The sequence below is a fragment of the Camarhynchus parvulus genome, chromosome 6, assembly GCF_901933205.1.
Source record: "Camarhynchus parvulus chromosome 6, STF_HiC, whole genome shotgun sequence".
In the NCBI taxonomy this organism is placed as follows: Eukaryota; Metazoa; Chordata; class Aves; order Passeriformes; family Thraupidae; genus Camarhynchus; species Camarhynchus parvulus.
The window spans coordinates 23,793,895-23,813,140 of record NC_044576.1 but is presented as its reverse complement, the minus strand read 5'-3'; the positions used below and the strand labels follow the sequence as shown (position 1 = coordinate 23,813,140).

General features: G+C 36.8%; 1 protein-coding gene across 1 annotated transcript in view; it reads left to right on the top strand.

The window, feature by feature from the left end:
* CFAP43 (cilia and flagella associated protein 43) overlaps positions 1 to 19,246 on the top strand; it is a 42,413-nt gene that overhangs the window by 9,907 nt on the left and 13,260 nt on the right. The window contains exons 6-24 of the mRNA XM_030951755.1: positions 1,613 to 1,763; positions 3,181 to 3,243; positions 4,171 to 4,250; positions 4,952 to 5,083; positions 5,873 to 5,989; positions 7,074 to 7,154; positions 7,961 to 8,109; positions 9,132 to 9,235; positions 10,250 to 10,390; positions 11,248 to 11,417; positions 12,153 to 12,305; positions 12,787 to 12,917; positions 14,330 to 14,480; positions 15,117 to 15,185; positions 15,963 to 16,040; positions 16,480 to 16,605; positions 17,043 to 17,147; positions 17,878 to 17,988; positions 18,617 to 18,820. Coding sequence (XP_030807615.1) covers positions 1,613 to 1,763; positions 3,181 to 3,243; positions 4,171 to 4,250; positions 4,952 to 5,083; positions 5,873 to 5,989; positions 7,074 to 7,154; positions 7,961 to 8,109; positions 9,132 to 9,235; positions 10,250 to 10,390; positions 11,248 to 11,417; positions 12,153 to 12,305; positions 12,787 to 12,917; positions 14,330 to 14,480; positions 15,117 to 15,185; positions 15,963 to 16,040; positions 16,480 to 16,605; positions 17,043 to 17,147; positions 17,878 to 17,988; positions 18,617 to 18,820 — 2,316 coding nt within the window. The remainder of the gene's footprint in view (positions 1 to 1,612; positions 1,764 to 3,180; positions 3,244 to 4,170; positions 4,251 to 4,951; positions 5,084 to 5,872; positions 5,990 to 7,073; positions 7,155 to 7,960; positions 8,110 to 9,131; positions 9,236 to 10,249; positions 10,391 to 11,247; positions 11,418 to 12,152; positions 12,306 to 12,786; positions 12,918 to 14,329; positions 14,481 to 15,116; positions 15,186 to 15,962; positions 16,041 to 16,479; positions 16,606 to 17,042; positions 17,148 to 17,877; positions 17,989 to 18,616; positions 18,821 to 19,246) is intronic.

Genomic DNA, 19,246 nt, shown 5'->3' with positions numbered 1-19,246 from the left:
TACTATGCACCACCATACCATTGCACAGTCCAAGAAGCAATCTGGTTTGGGATTTACATAATCTCATCCTAGGATTAGCATATTTTTATGTGTAAAGAAATCATGGCAGAAGGTACGAAGGAACACTGCAGAAATTGTGTTTACCCAGAAAGCTTCTGTTTTGCAGAAGTTCAGTTATGACCTTCCCAAAGATTTGTGACATTCAAGCCTTATAAAATCAGTGAAAATGCCTATATTAGATGTTTTTCTGGGTGATGTAAAGCCCTATTTGCTATAAATTTGTTACTGTCAGCCATATCTGATTTATAAAGTAAATATTAATATACTTTATTCCTGTAACATTTTTCCCCTGAGAAACTAAAAACGCTTTGTAGGCATAAATAAATAGAATGTAAGTTACTTACCCAGAATCATATAACAAAGTCTTGGTATATTTTGCTAATGAAATCTAGGTACTTATGGATATCTGCCCTATGTTTTCATTGCAAGTCCATCCATATTTTCTCTTTTTATAGAACCTTTAGTGAGACAGCAGGTTTTTTACAGAATCATATATACAACCTTCTTTTTTTCATCCGTCATATTGTTTAGTGATCCTCACCACTTCTGCACACATGCATGGTGCTTTAAATCCTCTCTTTTAAATGTTCTCCCAAAGTTTTCTTGTGTTTTGTCCCCCTCTTTCCCTCCCTGAATTCTCTTTAATCTTGTTCTTTCTGTCATGGTATTTTTATGACCTCTGTTACTGTTGTATCTGAACAGGCCACTCTCTGTCTTTAATAATATCTGCTGGAGAAGTTCTGTTCTTCCTGTTTTATGGAGGACAGATTTATGAGAGTTATTTTAGCAAAATGAAATTCAAGACACATGGGAAGTCCAGGTCAGGGATATTTCTAGCACTTATTTGCAGATGACACAAAGATTGACAAAGCTGTTTTACACAGCAATTTGGATTATACAATAAAATAAGCTATTCAAACAAAACGTGGTTTAGTACTGCCAGGTATGCAAGAACCACATGTTCACATTTTGGCTATAAAGTGGAAGAATATTCTAAAAAGCAGTTTGAAGGGCATTTGTTCTGGTGAGGTCATAATAAGTAACCATTTAAATTTGGGCTTCCAGTGCCCTTCTGACATTTAAAGGGCCTCAGTGTATTGAATTTTATCATAATTCTATCATTAAAACTTTGGGAAATGCCCTTGTTATGGTGGGTCAATATATTTGTGAGGATAGGGAAGATACCGAAGGGATTTCCAACTAGAGATAAACTTGTAACAGATGCAAGTGCTGGAGAATAAATCCGGATAAATGCAAATTTAAAAATACATAGTTTTTAATTGAAAATATGATTCATCATTTAAACAAGTTTCTAGAGGGAGAAGTGAGTTCTCCACCACAGTCTCCAGACATACACTTGTTTGGAGAATGTTCTCTGTCAAGTTACTGGCTTCAGTGAAGGGATGGCTGAATAAAATAATGCTGATGTTAAACATGATGATGTCAGACTCTATGAGGTAATGATTTTTTTTTCCTTACCTTGAAATGTATGTAACAGCTTGTACAGATATTTGTCCATTGTTGATTGAACTTGTTTATTTTCATGCTGAAGCCTAGAAATTGTATTAAGACTTCAGTGCATCCCACTGCCCACTGCTGGACTGCAGCCTCAGAAATATACATGGGCTGTAAAGAAGGATTTGTTTTGGCAATTGATGCTGAGCAATACAGTGTTTCTGTTCTTCAACAAAAAGCTCCACCTGGTAAGAAATAGCTGAGTGTGTTTCATTCAAGCAGGGAAGAAAGTAGATAGGTAAAAGCTTTTTGTGCTTTCTTCTGTTCTTCTATTGGGTACCTTACAGAAATTATAAAGCTGGTTTGTAGAACCCTGGTTTTTTTAATTAGTAAAACATATGAGAATGTCTTTTGAGATTCTGGGGGGATGTTTTTAACACCCAATAATTAACTTTCATTTTTCTTCATTAAAAAACCCAAAAAGAAACCCCAAAAAACTGTAAATACATCAAAATGTATTGAATTAACTGTGTTTCCAGGAATCCTGAGTTGTCTCCTCTGCTAAATGCCACTACCCTTCTGTGCCCATTAAGAGACCTCCTAAATGGAGGATGCTGAGGCATAGCCAGCAAAAATTGTTTCTTAGGCAATCTGTACCCCATCATCCTTTGATGGGATGGAAGGTGTCAATCCTGTGGTGCACACGAAGTTCATACCTTGGTCAGGGCTAGGAGGAGTACTGGAATATACTTCTCCCTAACATAGAGCTGTTTCCCTAACAAACACTGAATTAGTGGTAATAGATAATCTCCTGGTAATCCTGTTTTCTTCTGTTTACATGTAGCACACGATTTTTTAAGCTGCAGCAAGTACCCTGACTTCATTTTTGATAGTTAACACCAAAATGGAAGGCTGCTTTTAAAACAATCTAACAAACCAGCATTATTTCTCTTTTAAAAACTATCAGACTGTTAAATTTAGCAAATCAAGAGTTGGAAATCATCAGGAAATAAAAACCTGAGGTGTGACCAGAACTGTTTTTGTTAGTTGAGTAGAAGGCAACAAGAATATTGGCTGTTTGGGCTTGTTCTTGGCCTGTGTGTTCATCTTTGAGTCCTGTCCTAAAACTGTGTAACAAAATGCTGTGTATTTATATTATACTGAAGCTTCTGCTTAATTTAAACCAGACTGCAATCTGTATCTATTCAGCAGAATGCTTAAGTGCATGGCCAGCTCTAAGCACATGCTGAATTCCTGAATGGTGTTGCAAACGTAACCAGCCACAGAATCATAAGCAGCCACAACATTTCACTTAGGCATTGTTTTCAGAGTGGCTGAATTTTCCTTTTAAGTGTATAGAAAAAAATCATTGTTGGAAATAAGAATACCATAACTTGGTACTAGAAGGAAGATAAATCTGCATCTGAGCCACTCTCCACAGGAGGTCCATGTTATCTCCTTGTTACAGCTGTAAACTGAATAACAGACCTGTGCTTGCTCAGTTGCATAGATGGCAGAAATGGTAGATATTCAGGAAGAATGCACATTTTTCATTTAGCATACTGAACCTGGCCTTTTGTTGAATAGAGTGGAATACAACTGACTTGTTTTGTAATATTGATCTACAAACAAGGTTGACATTATAAATTGTTTTCTTTTGTGCAGAGTTCATGCAGAAAATAGCAGATGTGGTGTCCTATGCTCGTAGTGAAGTGCAGAAAAAGAAAGGTATTTCCATGTTCAAATGAAGCTAATAGATTTTTAGGCAGCACTGCTGATGTCTGGGAGTAATAATATGTGAGTACAGCTGGAAGCCACTGGTTAGAAAAACTCATCTCACACTGGCCTCTGCAAGACACATTGTTGGCAATCTTGTGTGTGTTTACATGACAAAAGATTAACAGCTTTTCTGCTAAGAAACAGCCAAATTAAAAGCCTCAGGAGAAACAGTGACAGTGGAAAAAATTGCGTTCATTCTAATTTAAATTGGAATAAGTGGTGCTAGAAGAGGTTCCCTACTGCTTAGTTTTAGCATTTCTGTAGAACTGCAATCACTCATAATTTATCTGAGTTAGGATTTAGGGGTTTGTCTCAAGCACTTTGTTTTGGGCATCACAGTACAAAAAAGAATGGATGAAGTTCAGCACATTTCCACAAAGGTCGTTACAGTCTTAGTACATTACATACAAATTTGGTGTGAGAAAATTGTTTGTTCAGCCTGGAGAATAGGAAATTAGGGATTTGACTATTGCTTTAGCTATCCAATGAAAGGTTACAGAGAAGATAAAACCAAAGAACACAGTTTGCATCAACAGGAATTCTGGGTATATTTTAGGAAATAAATACTTTCACGGTGAAGGTAGTCAGACATTGGAACAAAGAGAAGATATGGAATTTCCATTTTTGGGTATATTCAAACCTTAGCTGATATGAGTCTGGGCAGCATAATTCAACTTTGATGTTGGTTCTGAGTCTGAAATCATCTCTGTGCTGAGGAGGAGATTGGATTAGAGGACTTCTAGGATCCCTTCCAATCTAAATGACTCTATGATGCTTTTACTCACAAATAAATAGTAAATTATCCCAGATTTGGAGTTGCAACACATGGTTGAAATAAATTAAATTTGATATTTTATGTTGGTTTTGTGCTTTCAGGTCGCAAACCAAGCAATCTGGAAAAACCAGTTTTACTTGCCATGGCATTTTGTAATGAGGGACTGTATGCAGCTGGACATGTAAGGCATTCTTTGTGCTTTTGATTTACTCTGAGTGTGTGAAAATGCGCATTCAAATGGAGTATATTTGCAGAGTTCACTGCAAAGACAAGAGTTAGGAAAAAGTGAGGGGCTGCAGGACCATAAAGTTCCTCTCTGGTGTTGACTATATTACTTTGTGAGGGCTTGACACAAGGGAGCAGAGTGTGAAAGGATTCCATTTTTGTACTCAAAGAAGCAATAAAAGATAATCCTGGTTTTATTTAAGAATATTGTAGAGGAACAGAAATGAAGGATGTAAAAAATAGGAAAGGAGAGAAAATGGCCAATAGAATTGCCAAATTATTTTGTGCAAAATTTAACTCAATATCTAACCCAATCTGAAAATGCCATTGTACGTTCCTGCTCAAGTGGGAGACAAATTTTTACAGTCTCAAAAACAACAATATGAAATCAAAAGCATTATCTAATGAGAGAGTCTGTTGTTATCAAACATGGACTGTCACTAAGAATTGTATTAAAGAACACCTTATGTTCAATTGATTTATTATCTCAGTTTAGAGTGCTTTTTATTTAAACTTAACTAAAGACAAATGACACCATTGGTGGTGGGATGCATTTAAACTGTGCTGTTCTAGTGAGTTTCTGAAGATCTTGCAGTTTAGTTTGCCAGATAGTATAACTGACATAGACCTCATGTGGATTTGTACTTTTCTGCACAGGAGGGCATTTTAATCTTTTATCACATCAAAGATCTGCAGTATGAGATAAAAATCTGTGCTGATATCTCACAGCCCATATCCAGCCTCATGTTTTCTCCTGATTACACCAGTCTGCTGCTTGTCACTGACCAGGTACAACATTTGAGACAACAGCACTACATAATGGGATGTTCCTGGGATTCTGTATGAATATGCTGATACTACTAGTACAAAATATTTAATGTAATCACACAAGTACAAAATGTTTAATGTAATCACACAAATCAACAAATTATATCAGAAGTGAACATAGTCCATTCTGTGTTTTTACTGAAAATGTGAAAGACTTTTAATGAAGCACAGAACAATTGTCTCCTACAGGTGGTGGAATATAAAGTACCTAATGTTGAGATTTCCCATCAGAAATCCTTGTGTGTGTTCAGTTGAGTACATATTCAGGGGCTCTCATGTGTCCAAGTCATGGATCTGCTGGGCATGAATTGCAGGCTTGATGTGTGCCTGCAGAGGGAGAAAAGTGTAGCTTGGTGTATCAGACCTCCTGTGACTCTTCAGTAGAGTTGTTCTCTCTACAGACAAAGTTTTGTGAAGTTTTGTGTTGGTGTAGAATATTTATTCATTTCTTGAGTAACATGCAATTGCGTGTGTTTAAATTACTTTATTAAAGCAAGTTTGAGAAACAAAACTTCTTGCAAATATGGTTAGCTGGAGTGCTCTAAAAGGAACTAACATTAGCCAGTGTAAATTAATATAATCCACCAAACTGGTGAATCCTACTAGGCACATTTTACTTCAGGTTAGAGTCAAATATAAAAGTTCAAAGAGTGAAGCTCAGAAAGATGGGAAGGTTTTTTTGAAGTCTTCAAAAGCTTCTAATGAAGAGTTTTATATGCCAGTGATGGATTATTTCTCTGTATTTGTCAGGGGACAGTCTATAGTTACAGACCTGCCCATAGTGGAGAAGCTGTCAAACTCTTGGATGCGTCCAGCAGTTGTTTTCTGGCAGCTGATTTTCTTACTCCAGGGAACAACTACTGTGTGGTAAGTAATTGTATTCTTTCTAATATAGAATTATAGCTCTTTTCAGGTAACCAATATGTTGTAAGGCACAAAATGAAAAGCCTTGCAGAAATCAGATTGTTCTGATATTTGTTACAGTTGTGTAATTTCTCATTAAGGAAGTCAATGGCATTCATTCAGCTATAGTCCATAAAAGGGTCAGAACTTTTATACTGGATTTCAGGTTGGATAACTTGTTGTATTGGTTCTGATGCTGATTTGTGTGACTTAGATTGTTCAGGAAGATAGCTGAGCAAAAGATGGATTCAGTTCAGAGAACTGATGTTGTCCAACAATTGCTACTGATCTTTTCAGCCCTCTGCACAGATTAGAACATTCTGAGGGATACTTCTCTGCTGAGTCCAGGGACAAAGAAGACCTTTACTCATGCACCTGTCCATTCTTAGAAATTCCTTGCTTTTCACTGTCTTTTACTCCTACAAGAAATATATCTTAGCCACCAATTCATTGCCAGGCCATGAATTCTCCAGGTAGCCAGCCTAGAAAACCTGGAGTTTAAATTGGCTGAATCTCTTTGTTCACCATTAGCATAGGAATGCTAAATTTTACCTGACTGTGTATGAGTAGTGTGAAGGTTGAGTGATCTCTAGCCTTACTTCTTGTAAGCCTTACTCCTTGTAATTATGGAATTACAAAATTACCTGGATATAGGAAGAACTCAATTGTTTTGATACCCATCATTTTTCCTGTGAGAAAATGAGACCTCTCCTCAAGGCCCTTCCTTTGCAAATAAAATTATAAGCAGGTTGTTCTATTGCTGGCAGGATGGCAGGAGTGCTAATATTGATCAAGCTGACAAATTTTGCCCTAAATTGTCTCATTCTGCTAGAAGCTGCAGGAATGCACAAAAATTATTGAAAGTATTCCTTAAGCTGGTGTACCTTGCAGCACCTGGATTTAATGAAAAGCTAAATAATCCCAAGTAACCCTTAATCTGCCATGCTCAGTGATTATTTGAATCTATATTCTATAGGAGATCACTAATCACTTCCAGACTATTTGGTTATTTCATCCTCTTCTGACTCTGTTTTTCTCTGTTCAACAGTCTGTAACAATTTCAGGTGAAGTACAAGTTTGGTCCTTGGAAGATGGAACTTTCCTCAGCAAGATAAACCTTGGTACTGAGGTACAAGTAACCAGGAGCTTATATCATGACTGATGCTTAAAAATTTCTATATTTTTAAATTGATAGCATCATATTCCACAGATTTGCATCAATCAGTGCAGAGGAAAGCTCAGTAATTTCTTTGAGCAACCCATCAATGAGATTTAAAGATTATCTTTCAGAATGTTTCCTTGAGCTAATCCTGTCATGTTTTTATCTTGACTTCAAAGCAGAGGAAACATTTCAGCCAAATGTCCTCATGATGCATCTTTAGCACATCTTTGTAAAAAATATCTAAATTTTTATGGTATTCCTTTTTTTTTCTTTTTAATGAGTAACAGAAAAGTTTCAAAAGTATAAAAGCTAAATGCCTTGACTGATAATGAAAAACAGGTTTTAAGAATAGAATTGATAAAAGTATTTCAAACTGGTAATGCTTTGTCCTGATTTAAGATGCATTCAGACCCTGAAATCTGACATAGTAAAGAAAAAAACCCCTTTCTATAACAGCTGTACACAACAGTGCGCTCACTGTTTTATTTAGATGAAACTTCTTTCACTTAAAATCTGGAGAGTGGATATAATGGTTGTTTTTTCTCTGTAAAGAACAGAATTAAGTTTTGATGTGTAGCTACAAAGCATAGATAAAACTTCCATTATGTCTCTAAATACTTTCTTTGTTAAAAACATGTTTTTTAAATAAACCACTTGTGGTTTCTTCTTCAAATTTTAGGGACTTTTAAATAGCAAAGGAAATTGCATACTAACAAATAGCATAATATATAAAAATATGTTGAATTGTTAAGTATCTTCTACTTCTCAACTAGGCAACTTCTATGGCTTGCAGTCCCTCTTCCAAGAGTGTTGCTGTAGGGACCCAAAGAGGTCAAATCTATTTCCTTGATGTAACCAAAGCTGAAGCTCCACGAGTTGTTCACAGAACTTTTCTTTCCAAACTTCCAGTGCTGTCTTTGCAGTAAGTATGTAGTAGGGTAGGGATATTGTCAGTTTATTCCTTGAGTAATGATACTAGTTGAACAAAAAAATTTTACTTTTTTATTCTACAAATAAAAAATTAAAATATTTTAATAGCTTCTACGTTTTTTTCAGCATATTCTGAATTGCTTGCAAGAGGCAGTAGCAGGATTTATATGAGAGAAATGTAATAAATCTATATTTTAAGAAGGTTTAACTGAACACAGAAGATACTGATGTATAAGATCCTTTCTGAAAAATCACCATATGCAGTAATTATGCACAATACCATGTATCTGACTTTGGAGGGTTATTTCTCATTGAATATAAATTTAAGGTTTTGTGAAGTTAAATGTAAGCCTTTTGGTCATCTCTTTCTATATGGTGGATTTTTGTTACTATTGCTAATTATTAATTTACTTCAAATTCTGGAGATTACCAGTCCTCTTGTAATTAGCTCTAGTTATCTAACAGGCTTTTTGTGTTTGGTTGGGGTTTTCTGTTGGTTGGGGTTCTCCCCCCCCCACAATTATTGAAAAATCTGAGAGTATTTTACTCTACTTTGCAAAAGATAGAATGGATTTTGAACTGTTAAACTTTAATATAAATCTGCCTGTTATTTGAGACTCAGATGTATCTCTTTTCACAGCTACCTAAGACAGAACTTTAAAAATAAATACAGAAAGCAACTTGTTCAAAATTAAATCAATGCAAATTTTTTTTTTCAAAATAATGTCAAGACCTGTGTAATAGTTTTATTTCCAAAAAAGGGAATGTAAAATAAATTTCGACTTAACGAAGTTGTTAATGCAGACTGTTGTGGAGTATGATCAGCTTTAAATTGACCTCCCACTCAATTAGAAACTGCACTCATAGTACTGGGCTTTATATCTGACCCTAAACTGTAAACCCAGGAGCTGAAATTATGTTTATGCATTCAGGCAAGTTATGGGAGTGAAATTATTTGACTCTTTTTGTTGACTGTATTGAATTGATTTCTCCTTGGATTTGCATTTTACCTAGTTATGATCAGATCGGCCAGTTCCTCATTGCAAGAGCTACAGAAGGACACATCTTTATTCTAGATGCTCGTCCATCAAAATTATTCCAGGTTCTGGGATATACAGGTAATACATGCAACAACATTAATTACATTTTCTTTTCTCTACTTTCTGCATTTAAAGTATACTTGTCAGTCAGGCTAAGCCATCCACCTTCCTTCTATTTATTTTCTTGGAGGACTAAACATAATCTTCCTACCCATTTTCTAAGGGCCAGAGTTCTTTTTGGGGTTTTTTGTTCTGGAGGGTTTGATTGGTTAGTTTTGGTTTTTGCTTTTGTTTTCCTCTTTGTAATTTTAGTTAGCAAATGTACCAATATTACCTTTCTTTCAGAGTATGTATAACTCACAGGGAAAAGAATGGACAAACTGACAAATTGATCACAGCTCCAGCATAAAATTAATAGTGATGGCAAAGAACTAAAGAACTTTGTGAGAATTTGGACTAAAATACTGTAGGTTGTAATCATTCTGTGCAATCTCCTATTTCAAATTTCTACCACAGACATCTTTTACATGGAAACTTATGAAATTGTCAGCTTTGATGATTGATAGTGAGGAATAAAATATGATGAATTTCAATTCACACAAAAAAAAATGGAGATTGTGAATGTATTTTTCCAAAAGCATTATTCTTACAGATCATATCTGTGTGTATAGATCTTCACCATAATTTTCAGTATAAAGGACATTATTTTATCATTTTAATTGGTTTAGCAAACAGAACTATGTCTCCCTAAATAACTTATGTAATTTGGCTGATCATATATATTCTCATTGTCTGGAGGACTTGTTAGAGGAGGGTTTTTCTGTTCTTTATCTGGCAGTTATCAGCAGATAGCCTCAAAATTGCTACAATTCAAGCTTGAGGTAAATTCAGATTTGACTATTTAACGTAATAATAATGTGCTGGTGTTTAGGGATTCCCAGCACCCAATGCCTCAAGGGGAGTTGAGTGCATGCAGCACTCCTGAGCTGTGTTCCCAACAGGGGTCTCATTTTTTGTCACAGGATATTTTAATAAAAACAATGTTACCACGCCACAGTAACAATTTCCATTGATGTTCCTTACCTGCTTCAGTACTGGAAGATGAAGTGCTCCATCTTTCTGTAACTCCTGACTTAAAGCCTGACTTAGTTAAAGTGATGATACTTCCTAATGTAACAGAGGTCCAACAAGCAAGACTGGAAATTTTTCATCTGTCTTCAGAAATGATAACAGGTAAAAATTGAAATAGATACTTACATTTTCTAGGGCAATTAAGGCTAGTGTCAGATTTTCAAGTTATTTACATTTAATTTTTAAAAGGCCTTACATTTTACAAACTTTTCAAAAAGTAGTTTTGTAGCTTTCAACAAAGTTAGTATTTTCTTTAAATATTCACTAATTTTGGACTTATTTTTGTGCCTTTGTGTAGATATATAAAATGGGACTTTATTTTCAAAGCTGCTAAAGAGCTACAGTTATTGTCTTCTTTTCAGTTTTATATCAGGTGCCTTGTCAGTCTTAATTTCTGGTGTCCCTTTAAAGCTCAAATTAGGGAATTAATAAAATATATTACCTTTATATTACTAACTTTTATTAACTAATAAAATATATCAATTTTCTCAACAAATAAAATGCCCTTTTGAAGATGTGAACTGCAGTTCTTTAACCAATACCACCCAGGCTGTGTGTTCCTCATGGCAGAGATTCCTAAAACAAGTTCTAGATGAAGGCAATGGTGACATGAACCTGCATGCAAACTAATTAGCACTAATTATGTTGACGTAATACTCAAGAAGCAGAGCGAATCAGTGCATGCAAATAGTCACATCATGGTGGTTAAACTGTTTCCAGTACTTCTTTAGAGCCAGTAGAGCTATTGCTCTGCTTCGCTGCAATGTCCTGCACCAGCACAACTCACTGAGCTGGTGTTAAATCTAAGTATTAATTAATTTCCAGTCACTTCCCTGAAAACTCACCTCATGCTCACTCCTTGCTGAGGATCATTTTCATAACTACATGATAGACAAAGCACCTGTATTAATGGTAATCATGCCTCTTCTTCCTCTCTCTTTCTTTTGTCAATCTTCTAGATAATGATAAGTATGTGAATGAACAAGGAATGTTTAATGCTAGTGACCTGAAAAAGAAGCAATATGATATGGATTACCCTTTGAGCTCAGCAGTCAGACTGAAGAGTAACATTGTGTATGGCTACTGCTCCTGTGCACCTCTCATCTGTAAATACCACCTCTCTGAAGGGGTAATTCTCTGAAGTTCCATTATTTTGGGTGGTGGTTAAATACCAGCTAAATATAAACAAAGGCTGCAGATGAAATTAATATAGCAGGATATTATCTGAAAGAAATCTTCTCTCTGGTCAAAATACCTACTCCATACATACTCATCAACTTCCAGTATCCTACCACTTGCTCAGAAAACTGGCAAAAATAATGTCCTTGTTCTATTATTTGGTTCTTAAAATCCACACAGCTTGCAGGCACTTAGAAGTGGGTCCTGTGCTGGAGCTGTGGGTTTGTGCAGTCTGCTCTGAGGACGTGCAGCTCCTAAAGGGACTGAGCCAACATCAGCCCAGGACTCTCAAATGCACTCCCAGCCCAGCCTCACAAGGAAGCAGTGGGGGCTTCAGGAAGCCACTCTCACTGCCTGCTGAGAGCTGCAGCTCTCTGCAGCTCATAGGTCTCCCAGAGTTTATGAGTCAAGGCAGGTAAAAAGGTGAATTCTAAGGTCAGATTCTTTCTTGACATGTCCCATCCTTTCTGAGCCAAGAAATTCAGGCTCGAACGTACTGAATCCAGACCCTTTTGCAGACATGAGAAGCAATCAGCAGCACAGTGATGGCACTACTTCCACAGCTCAGTAATCCAACAACAGTTTAAACGGCAATGCATGTGGTAACCCACAAACGTCTCATTAATTTTCTCAAAATGGCATAGATATCATCTGAACTGCTGCTAACCTTTTGCTTGTTTGGCAGGCTACATTCGGAGGTCCAACAATATTTTCATCAGAACAGACGATTCCTAGCAGACAGTTTGGATCAGGTTTGCTCTGTTTATCACCCAACAGCCAGTGGCTGGCAGCAGCAGCCAAGGATGGTGTTTTGTTTATCTACAATACTTCTACCCTGGTAGGTGGGCATCTGGGCACAGGCTTTGTTTGATTTACGTGAGACAAAAGTGTGGAAATTACTTCCTTGAACTGTAAACTTTTCCTCACTTGAACAGAAGGTGTGTGAGAAAAATTTATGTTGAAAATGAACTGGCATAGCATTATACAAGACAATTATTTTTATAATGAGTGTGTATACATAAAAAAAGCATACAAACCTCTTACTTCCTTCTTCAGTAAATTTTAGCATAGATAATTTTGCTACTGTTCTCACCTCCTGCAAAATCAATATACTACAAACTTGTCCCATGTGTAGTCAAACCTTTTAAACTTAAAAACCCTAGTATTTTATGTACTTTGTACTGCCATTTTGGATTGAATTTTTTCTAAAAATAAAGAAACATTTAAATATTTTTTAAATTTAAGTAATAAAAATATTTTAAAGACATATTCCATTATAAAAAACATATTTGCTGATACTGCTTCTATAACTTCTCTAGGATGTTCTTGCTCAAAACCATTGTCACTCATATCAAGGAGGGGGAATCAGATCCATGGTATTCTCCCTGGATGGCAATTTCATCCTAGTTAACGGTGAAAATGATTGTGCCCTGGTGTGTCTGAAGTGGAAGTATGTATAAAGTGGCAGACTAATATTGATTGTGTCATTTCTTGTATCCTGATAAATTTTTGCCTCTACTTGTGATTCTAGACTTCTTTTTCCTAGTCTCAAAGTAAGGAGAAGAATTGGCTAGAAATAAAATCACTCCTTTCATCTTTTGAGGCAGCCTGACTTCCCTAGCTCAGGAAAAGTCTTACACTTTGGGTCTGATTGCAGCACAACATACAGGAATATCTTTTGAGAATTATTACAGAATCACTGGGTTGGAAGAGACCTTCAAGATTATCAAGTCCAACCCATGCCCTAAACCATGGCACTGAGCGCCACATCCAATCATTTTTTGAACACAACCAGGGACGGTGACTCCACCACCTCTCTGGGCAGGCCATTCCAGTACTTTATCATTCTTTCCATAAAAACTTTTTCCTAATATCCAACCTGTATTTCCCTTGGTGCAGCTTTAGACTGTGTCCTCTGGTTCTATCAGTTGCTGCCTGGGGAAAGAGACCAACCCCCACCTGGCTACAACCACCTCTCAGGGAGTTGTAGATGGTGATAAGGTCACCCCTGAGCTTCCTTTTCTCCAGGCTAAACACCCCCAGCTCCCTCAGTGGTTCTTCACAGGGTTTGTGTTCCCAGCCCCTCTCCAGCGTCGTTGCCTCCTCTGGACACGCTCCAGTGTCCCAACGTCCTCCCAAACTGAGGGGCCAGAGCTGGATACAGTACTCAAGGTGTGGCCTCACCAGTGCTGAGAACAGGGGCAGAATGACCTCCCTGCTCCTGCTGGCCACACTATTCCTGATCCAGGCCAGGATGCCATTGGCTTTCCTGGCCACCAGGGCACACTGCTGGCTCACGTTCATGTCAACCAGCACCCCAGGTCTGTTTCTGCCTGGGCACTTTCCAGCCACACCGTCCCCAGCCTGTAACACTGCAGGGGGTTACTGTGGCCAAATGCAGGACTTGGCACTTGGACTTACTAAACATAACCTGATACCTCTTATCATTCTCACATCAGCTCTGGAAAGGGCTTTCTGGACATGTAAGGGATGTAATCTGAGATACTATTTTAACTCAGCAAAAAGGAGGCATCACAGCTTTAATGGAAATTCTACTGTGGCTGTAGAGAGCTCTTAGCAGACATTAGGAGTAAGAGGCACTTGAAAGTACAGCTTTCTTGCAGGAAAATAACTGTTCAGGTAGATTAATAAAGATGACTCTGTCAGAGCATCTAATATTTCTAATATGGGTAATCCATCTTTCAGAATTTTTATTTCTGTGCAATTCTAGAACTTAAACAATACAAAAATATTGAATATGCCTTTTTTAACAAGTTTATAATTGTGTTATAAAGAATATTTAATACTTTGTCCTTTTTCATAATATACAAAAAATACATCAGTTCCCTTTCTGTTTACCAGGGAGATAAAGAAAACTGAAATTGAAAAAGCTGCTCTTTACTGGCAATCTCTACGTGATATACTGAAAAAGTCTACTTCAGTTGAAGACGCTGTTTTAAAATCTATGGCAGAATGGAATTTTGACCCAGAATCCACATCAAAATCACTTTCAGTAAAGAAATTTAAAGTGCTTTCCTTATTTTTATGGGGGGGGGGGGGAAGGTTTGATCATTATCCTAAAATTTTACTTGATAAAAATTGTCCTTAATACACTGATCCTTTTGTTAAAGTGGAAGAATACCTTTGAGGATAGGCTGAATATGCTTAAATAGTACTTTGTGAAAGAGTACTATCAAAGAAATAGGATATTTATGTGAAGATGACATTGACATCTTGAGTTTCACTTGGTTTCCTCAGCCACAGAAAAATCTGTGAAAGTCAGTTTCTCCTCATGTGAAGTTACATGTCCTTCCCAGTAAGATGTTACTGCTATACATTGTGTGTTACTAACTGTATGGTTTTTCATTGAAACCAATCAAAATAGGGATTACAGAGATTAGTCCAGTCAATCATTTCAGTCAAAAGGCTGCTCATAATAGCAAGAGTTTGCAGGATCAGATCTGGGGACTAGTTAGGCAACAAAATTGTAGCACCCTCTAATTTGGTGGTGGTGGTGGTGTTTCTCATGGGAGTCCACTTTTTCTTTCATTTCCATCTTTCTTTCACTCACTCTTATAGTACCTGAGCTAGATGTTTATATCCATAATATAAACATCAGGAGGCACCACTGAAATCTTTTCATGCACAGGTGACAGAAGAAGATGGAGATGTCACAGATACTGATGGCATGACATGGATAGGCCAGAAAATACAGAAGGTACTTTCAAAAAATATTAATCAAATGTAAAGTATTAATCAAAGCCAGAGTTTTCAAGGGTCATTAGTCTCTTGGGGTACCAAAGTATTTGTTGTAAACAGATCTAGTTTCAAAAGCTTTTCTCACGTGACCCTTTCTTTAACCATTGTGATCTAGACTTGTAGAAATTCTAGGCCAAAGGCCAAGGTTATAAACACATCAGAGAAGGTGCCTAGCACAATAGGAGCTCTGAAGACCAGAAGAACAGTTCTATACAAGGAGTATACAAAAAAAAAAAAAGGCAAATAAAAACAAGGGGGAAAATGCTTGACAAATTCACTTATTTTAGAAACTTAAAAGACTTTTATACTATATGTCAAAAAGTTGTCAAGGAGATTATTACCAGAAACCAAGCAGGTTACTCAATGAAAAGTGAAAACAGTGAAAATTTTCCACAATGAAAAATTTAAGGATTAAAAAATTCTGGGAGTAGGCTTTATGCAGTTTAATGTGTCTGTAAGCATTGCAGTTGTAATTACATCTTTCTTTAGTATTTTCTTTTTTTCAAGTGCTATTGCTGTACAACCAGTTTACAATGTGACCTGGGTGTAAAACCTGTTTTCTCTTGTGCAATTCTGAGGATCATCCTATTGAATTAGGGTTGTGTCTGTTTCAGTTATTAACCCCTCTGGCATTTTATTTTCTGTACAGATAATGTTCCTTTAGATTACTTCTGATTTTTTTTTCTCTTGCCTTTTTTTTTTTTTGGCTTTCAACAATGCATTTGTTTTATGTCAGGTTATGAGAGAAGAGACTCTGAGGTTTGCTAACCAGAAGGAAGAGCTGCAAATGGGAATTAGAAAGCTGCGTGAAACTGTGAGTTTCTTATCAGTGTAATGGCTCAGCTTCCCAGTTTTGTTTACAAGAACACTTCCTTTATGGCTGTGAGCTCTAGTGCTCAGTTACATTTTTGTCATAGACTCTGAGCAGACAGGTATTAAAGAGATGTGCCTCTTCAGGGACCAGTGCTGAAACTGCCAGGAGCTACTGTCTGCTTCTCATTTTCCTTTGCTCCAAATGAATATTTTGTGCCAGCCTCGTACCTTGAGCTATCTGCCCCCTCAGCAAGCTAATTTCTGCCTGTCTAACAACCTTCCATTATAAAAAAGACTGCCCTCTCCTTTTTCTTCTGTTTCTTCCCATAAGGCAGTTAAAACTGCAGGTAATTAAAATAATTTTCTCTGATATCAAGTTAAAAATAGCAGTTCCTCTATTCACATTCAAATTACTTTTTATTCCTTTTTTTTTTTTTTAGATTCAGAAAATGATGCATGAAAATGAGCAGGTGCCAGACATTGAGAAACTTGAGCTCCGGGAGTTCAACCTGGATTTAGAAGAACAGGAACAAGTGCAAGCAGAGGCTGAAGAAGATGTGGCCAGGGTATGGCAGAATGGGGGAACATTTTAAAACTATCAGTGGAAAGGAGAAAAGCTATTAAATAACAGAGGATTAGCTCAAAGTTGCTGTTCACTGCTGAGAAGCAGAAAACCAGAAAAGTATTTAAAGTCACTTTTTGAAGCAGGTGAAACTGCTGAGGCAGACAAGGCAAATTAGAATATGATTTATGCCAGAAACTATAAATCTCACACTGTGGCCTTGGGATTGTTGCCTAAGTTCTAGAATGCTTTTCTTCTAGAAAATGATGCCTTCAGTACTATGCAGATAGTTTTTGGAGAAGATAGCAGTGATAGTCTAAGATGATGAAATATTGATAATTCATTTCATTTGTTAGTCTTCTTTCAGTAATTCAGTGCAAATTGTCCATATTTTGTTACTTTGCACCACATCCTGTTATTTTCTCTTTTTTGTCTTGAAAGGCGAGAAGGGAGATTGAGATGGAGATTTTATCCTACTGCTATTTGCAGGATTTAATCAAATTTGAGTGCTGGGATAACATGTGTGTAAAAGAACGTGCAGTTAAGGTAACCTCTGCTTTCTAAGACATTTTCTGCAGTAGTTTATTTATTCCTTAAGGTACAGAGACAAAATAACACATTTCTGATTTGCTTATGGTGTGGGAAAAACTTCACTTCTTCCCAAGGCTTGGGGAAATCTTTTATTCTGTTAATTTTGTCTGAGCCTGATGGATTTTACCTTCTAAAGTGGAAAGCAGTGCTGATAAGCAAATAGGGAACTCTAATTCCTTGATCTCAGACAATATATTTACACATTATTGCTAAAAGGAGAAGTAAATATTATTTTTCTTTGTCAGCCCACATGACTTCTGCTACAGAGAACACAAAGGCAAAATTTACCCCAGATTTTGCCTATTTTAAATAGAGGGAGATGAGTCAAACTGATGATACTGAATTATCCCAAGGGTAGTGAAAGACCAAGTAATTTTACAAAAAAACCAAGCATGCTAATTCTGGTTTAATTCTGTGAATGAAGGTGGATAAAGAGGCCACACCCATGGGTGATTTTTTAAAATACAATTTTAATGCACAGGCGATAGAAGAAGATGGAAACATCACAAAACAATGTATTAAATACAATGTATTTAATACATTGTCTGTACTAATAGCTCCTCAATTTTTTTCCTGATTTGAAGCAGTCTGTAACTGTTCAGCCTTCAGATATTGAACAAATGAACTGATAGAAGCATGATGAAGAACTTCTTACTTTGGGTTTTTTTATTTTAAATTTGAGCAGTGCTTCCATATGGATTGTGAAGTGAGGAATTTTCCACTGAAGGAGCGTAGTAAAGAAGAGCTGGAAACTTTGAAGGAAGTTTGCCAGTTAAAGCGGACAGCTGATCTTCAGGTACAGATCATGATTTTCTCAGTTGGCATTTTATCACTTCTTTATCTAGTTACATTCCTAAGGCCCATTTTCTTGCTCTAGAAGTTGGCCAAAAAATTTTAAAAACATAAATCAAGGTGAAATGTTGTTAAAAAAAATGTATCAGTCATAAATAATCACAGAATAGCTGAGGTTAGAAGAGCCCTTCGGAAGTTATCTAGTCCAGCATTCCTAGAGCATTTACTCAGGGCTATGTCCAGTGAGGCTTGGAATATCTCTATAGGGAAAGAATCCGTAAGTTCTCTGGGCTACCTTTTCTCATGTTTGGCAACCCTCACAGGAGAAAGAACCCCCTCCAAGCCTTCTCCTTCCTGAGGGTAAACAATTCCAGTTCTTTCAGTCTGTCCTCACATATAAAATGTTTAAAATCTTTACTGATATTAGTGCCCTATCACTGGACTTACTTCAGTATTCCAAGTGTTGTACTGAGGAGCCTACAAATGGACCCAGTATTCCACATATGATCATTTCAACTTGGATTATTTTGATCACTGAGTTAATTGAAGAATATAACCTCTAGAATTTTCTTCATTGTGTGCCACTGGATTGTGTACAAACTTAACACAGTTGCCATGTTTCTGATGTGCAGGCTCAGAAGACAAATCTTGACTCTGAGATTGCTTTATCTGAGGAAGAAGGAGAGGGGGCAGCAGGGCGAGTGACTGATGATGGTGCACCTCTCTGTCTAAATGGAAGCCTGAGCTCTCAGTATGGTGGGGACACATCTATCCTCTACCGCCAGTGTGACCTGCACACAAAGGAGCAGAAACTCAATCAGATAATATTACTGAAGGTGGTATCTTCTGAAATCTGTCCTACTGCAGTGACACTTTTGTATCTGTTGGTTTTTACACCAGTTACAGCCACTGTTAGATTTTGGACATACTGACACTAAACAATGGAGAATGGCACCAGTCTCTGAGTAACTGAGACAAAAGCTGATACATGCACAAACTGCTGTGGCTTTGCCAGTTTGGGTGTGCAAGAACAAGATTTTATGAAATTGGTTATCCAGTTTCAGGGTATCTGTATCCTTTTCACCATGCATTTTAGTAAATTGACACACTAAGAGAGACATACGCTTTACCCTCTTTAAATTTCTGCTTTTCTTTGTTGAGATAAATTCTTTATGCTAAAAGAAGAATTTATCCACTAAGAATACATGCTTTTTTAGATGATTGTAAGGTCTGAAGTGTTCTTAAAAAGACAGTTTCCAATG